Consider the following 5468-nt stretch of genomic DNA (forward strand, 5'->3'; position numbering starts at 1 on the left):
AATGATTCTCTCTCATCATGGATGTTTCTCTCTCTCTCTCCCTCTCCCTTCCTCTCTGACATCAATAAAAATATATTTTTAAAAAAGGAGAAAGCGGAAACGCTGCCCACTGATAGGCTGCTCCCTGGAAACCTTCAGGGGTTTTCATCTGCGCTCGGAGATGCGCGTGAAGCAGACGGACGGCCGCTCATCCCGGACCTGGGGTCCATCAGCTCCGTTGATTGCGCGTCTGCAGGAAGGAGGGACGGAATAGCGGGAGGCACATCTACGATTCGTTTCCTTTTCACAGGCTCTCGGGTCAGGAGATACTTTAACCCCTGCAGAAAGCCAGACAGCACAGGGAGAGCACCCTGTCTCCGGGAGAGCTCACCCCGACTTCTGCCGAAAGGGGCTCCCCTGAAAAGACTGCCACATCCTGGGCAGGATGCGCCCATTGCCTCCGAGTGACATTTAGGAGGAAACTCAGCCGATGCCCCCCCCTGCACATTCCCACCTGGGGACCCCTCTCAGCCTCAGGAGAGCGGGCCTGGTCACCTCTGTCCTGGGGGACCTTGCGGCTCTGGGTCTCCGCCATCGACCAGGCCCAGGGGGGACCAGGGAGGTGAGAGCGGCCCCTGCTCCTGAGCCTTCGCATACATGGCTGGGTCACTCACCTCCTTCCCTTGTCGCGTCCAGCACGCCTCAGGCCTGCGCTCCCCGCACCCCGGCCGTGGCCCAGGAGGCCGCCTCGCTCTCCCCCGCCTCCCTGGGGGGCTGGAGCTGCAGGATCATGGCCTGTAGGGTCTGCTTCACCAGCCGGAGCTCGCCCCGCAGGGACTGTGGCCGCGGTTAAGGAACCTTCCGGAAGAGCACGCAGGCCATCGGGCAGGCGGCTGGCAGATGGGCACTGCTATCTAATTGCCGTTTCTAGCTCTTCCAAATCGCAGGAGTTAAATATTAATGTGCACTTGACACTTCGTTTAAGAGCGACAGCCATCTCTCCACGGCCTGGGGTTGCCAACGGTCTCAAGTGGGGCCTGAAGAAAGGGAAAAGCAGCCCTCGCCGGTGTGGCTCAGTGGATAGAGCATCAGCCCGGAGGACTGAAGGGTCCCGGGTTCGATTCCGACCAAGGGCACATGTTGGGTTGCAGGCCCGATCCCCAGTGCAGGGTGTGCAAGAGGCAGCTGATCAATGATTCTCATCATTGATATGTCTCTCTCCATTCCTCTCTGAAATCAATAAAAACAATTTTTTTTAAAATAAAATTTAAAAAGAAGCAAGGGGCAAGGGGCTGTCCCTGGTGCTGGATGGGGGAGCATGAACCAGTGGCGGTTTCTCTCCCTCAGTCCCTCCCCATGCCCTTCCCCCCTCCACCTGCCGCCAGACAGCTCTGATACAGGTGAGAGGCGCGTTGGATTCTTCTCGTCTAAGCAAACGAATTGAACCTCACCCGACAGGAGCAAAGGGAAAACAGAGAAATAGGTGGACGCCACTGAATCACCATGAGGTCACCTCATGAGGTCAGACCCTGTGGGTACGGCTCTGTCCCGGGCGGAGAGCCACCCGCTTTGGGACCGGCAGCTCCGGGATCATAGCTCCCGGCGGCCGGCCGTCTGTGCCGCACGCAGGCTCCTCTGTTGAAGGGCAAGGTCGGCCCAAGGTCAAGAGGAAAAGACGCCCTTAGGTGCTAATGTTCAAAGGCTTCTCTTTCTAAGAAAATAAGCAGCCGCAGAGGAGCCTGGGAATTATGCAGATGAGCCTCTCCTCAGCATCAAATGCGGAGCCACCCTGCCAGGCTGTTGGCAGCTTGTCATTCTCTTGGCGCTTCCCCGGCCGCCGTCACGCGTGCAATTTGCATGCATTTCCTGGGCCGGCTCCCTCCTGGCACCAGAACTTGAGGGGAAGGAGGGTGGGGCCCAGGGGGTGCTTCTTTAACGTCTCTGTTTGCCTCCATTTCTCGGGGCGGCTCTGCGACGCTTTGGTCCAGACGCACACGACGAGAGACGAGCCAGAGCGCACGGGGTCCCAGGCTGGGCCCCACGCTGCACCCGAATCGCAAGGTTATGCGAGGAAAGCACAGAACTGACGCCGTTTCGGAACCCGACAAACTAATGACCTTTGCTAGACGGCCACGGGGCGACACGCCCTGTGGGTAACACCCTGAGCGATGACAAAGGTTTTCGGAGAGAGAAACTGAACTCAGTGAGATGCTCCTTAAAGAGCTCACCATCGAGTGCTTCCTGGGAGGTCAAGGTTACCTTCTGTGCATCTGTGGAGCGGACCAGGCTTTAGGGAAGAGTCGGGGTGGAAAGCCAGACGGTGGTGGAAATTTTATCTGCCGGGGAGGGGTTGACTTCAGTACCGAAACCAGCGCTTCCCAATCCTGGTGTGACGAGGCCCCCTTCTCCCCCGTATGTCCCCAATTATCTCAGCAAGGATCAGCAACATTGTCAAAAAAAAAAAAATACAGGGCTTCAAGCCCTGGCCGGTGTGGCTCAGTGGATAGAGCATCGGCCTGCGGACCAAAGGGTCCCGGGTTTGATTCCAGTCAAGGGCAGGTACCTTGATTGCAGGCTCCTCCCCGGCCCAGGCCCTGGTCGGGGCGCGTGCAGGAGGCAACCAATCGCTGTGTTTCTCTCTGTCTTTCCCCCTCTCCTCCACTCTCTCTAAAAATCAATGGGAAAATATCCTCGGGGGAGGATTTAAAAAAATAAACAAACTTCGGTAAAACGCTTTGATTAGAGCTTGAAATGTGGACAGTGACTGTGTGTCCCCCCCAGAGGGGCCCCTCTCTTTGCTTCTGCCTCCTGAGGCTCCAGCAGGGAGATGCTGCCACTGGGTAGACGTGACCTTGGACCGGCCACCGGATGTCTCAGCCTCCGTTTTCTCAGCTAGCCAGGAGGGATGAGACTCCCTATCTACCCACAGCCGTTTATTAGAATTAAATGGCTTTTTAGATAAACCTCAGTGCGGCCACTGATCAATCCATTTAAGCATTTGGTACAAAAGAGTTGCATCGACTTCCCTTGAAACCTCTGCCTGGATGTGGTTTGAGGTTGTGACAGAGATGATGAGCGTGGAGGAGCGAGGGGCAAATGGATGTGGAGGATCTAGTTTTATACCTGAAACTGAGCACTGGCCACGTATAAGGACTGTGTCCAGCCTACTTCCTGAATGCAGCCTCATTTAGCCCCCGTAGACTTAGGGCCTGCCCGGCCGGTGTGGCTCAGTGGTTGAGCATCGACCTATGAACCAGGAGGTCGCGGCTCCATTCCCGGTCGGGGCACATGCCCGGGTTGCGGGCTCCATCCCCAGATGCATGGGCATCCCCTCGGACACCTGAGCTCACCTGGAAACAGCAGCCGGGCCTGTGCGCTCGCCCCTACCCAGGCCTGGAATCACAGGGCATTTTCTAAGCCAGTGGTTCTCAACCTTCCTCATGCCGCGACCCTTTCATACAGTTCCTTGTGTTGTGGTGACCCCCAATTTCATGGTTACAAATGGAACATCGTTAAAGCATAGTGATTCATCACAAAAACAATATGTCATTATAGATGTGTTTTCCGATGGTCTTAGGCGACCCCTGTGAAAGGGTCGTTCGAACCCCAGAGGGGTCGCGACCTCCAGGTTGAGAACCACTGCTCTAAGACCTGCGTTTACAGAACCACCTGGCGGGCGGTTCATCGAGAGAACAAACGAGAAGGATATGAATGAGGACTTCATCGTGACTGTGCATGGCCGCGTGCAGCTGATCCTCCAGGCACAGCAACTTCTTGCCGATGGCTTCGCATTTCTCGCCCAGCTCCGCGGAAAGGGTGTGCGGTCCCTGGCCAGAGCGGGGAAGAGACGACGTGTAAGCCACAGGTTTTCGCGGGGCCATGAACGCCTCTGGGATTCACCCAGCGGCACTTGCAGGTCCCGCCTCCCAGCTCTCAGCCTCCACACAGACTCAGGGCAGGGGGCCTGATGGCATCAAATGGCTCCCTCCTCATTCTGAGGCTAAAACACATATAAATCAAAGCTGAATCCTCATTTAAAATATGGCTTTGTGTTTCTCCCCAAAACATAGAATCCTTGCCTATTTTTTTAAAAAATTATATAGATTGGGAGAGTTTGGGAAAGCAATTTCCGAGGGCACGATCTGAATTTTAAATTTTATTTTATTTTTTTTTTACTCTTTTTTTAAAAAATATATATTTTATTGATTTTTTACAGAGAGGAAGTGAGAGATATAGAAAGTCAGACAGACCCTCGAACCTGGGACCTTTCAGTTCGCAAGCCAACGCTCTATCCACTGAGCCAAACCGGTTTCGGCATGAATTTTAAATTTTAAATTGTTTATATCCTACGAGCCAATGATTCTTCCTGGATTCGCTCAAAAAGCAAATGTCTCTATTTAAACTCTCTGGTCAAGGGCCCGTGCCTGGGTTGCAGGCTCCATCCCCCCGCGTGCAGGAGGCAAACCACTCGAGACGTCTCTCTCACATCGATGTTTCTGTCTGTCTCTCCCCCTCCCTTCCACTCTCTCTAAAAATCAATGGAACATGATCTTGGGGTGAGGATTAACAAAAAAATAAAAAATAAATCAAACAAGCTTATATTTTTTTTGAAAAGAAAAGCCTACCTTCCCTCCTTCCCCTCCACGCGGGCCTGATACGGTAGCGCCAGCCCCGCCGGCAGCCTTTCCGATACAATTTGCTTAACTCGCTTCATGATCAAAACCTGCAGACTTGGACGCCGGGGCCGCCGGCCCAGCTGTGCTGCATTAGAGCAGATGTCAGCTTCTGTCCGCCTCGCCAGGCCCGGGGAACTTGATGTAAACCAGAGAGCCGGGCTCCCTTTGTTGCGCAGGCTTTTCCCATTAAAACGACTTTCGAAAAACATTTATCTATAAAAGTTTATGCTCAGATCAAAAAGGCATTCGGTGGCGGGCCTGCACAGATCCCTAAACCTCACACGCTCCCTAAGCTCCGGCTGACAACCCCAAGGACTTTATTTTTTTTTCAGAGAGGCAGGGAGAGGGAGAGAGAGAGAGAGAGAGAGAGAGAAACATCCACGATGAGAGAGAATCATGGATCGGCTGCCTCCTGCACGCCCCACACTGGGGATCCAGCCTGCAACCCGGGCATGTGCCCTGACTGGGAATCGAACCGTGGCCTCCTGGTTCCGTGACCGACATTCAACCCCTGAGCTACACTTCCCGTCCCCTCTCCCTCTCCCTTCTCATCTCCCTCCTCCTAAAATCAATGAAAACATTTTTTTTAAAGAATATGAAATAGTTGATTTTTCCCCAGTGTTGTCAAAAGCACCTCTGATGAGGGAGGCAGTCTGGTGTGTGAAATGGTATCCTGTGTAATAAAAGGCTAATATCCAAACAGCAGAACAACCGGTCACTATGATGCACACTGACCACCAGGGGGGCAGACGCTCGATGCAGGAACTGCCCCTTGGGGGTCAGTGTGCTCCCACAGGGGGAACGCCGTTCAGC

General features: G+C 54.1%; 1 protein-coding gene across 1 annotated transcript in view; it reads right to left on the minus strand.

Moving 5' to 3' along the window:
- Window positions 1–43: 43 nt before the first annotated feature.
- Window positions 44–5468, minus strand: part of DISC1 (disrupted in schizophrenia 1) — a 107366-nt gene continuing 101941 nt past the window's right edge. Inside the window, 3 exon segments of the mRNA XM_015560585.1 lie at window positions 44–229; window positions 654–818; window positions 3689–3806. Of these exon segments, the coding sequence (XP_015416071.1) occupies window positions 682–818; window positions 3689–3806 (255 nt within the window). The 3' untranslated portion in view covers window positions 44–229; window positions 654–681.

The sequence above is a fragment of the Myotis davidii genome, unplaced genomic scaffold (genome assembly GCF_000327345.1).
Source record: "Myotis davidii unplaced genomic scaffold, ASM32734v1 scaffold295, whole genome shotgun sequence".
Taxonomy (NCBI): Eukaryota; Metazoa; Chordata; class Mammalia; order Chiroptera; family Vespertilionidae; genus Myotis; species Myotis davidii.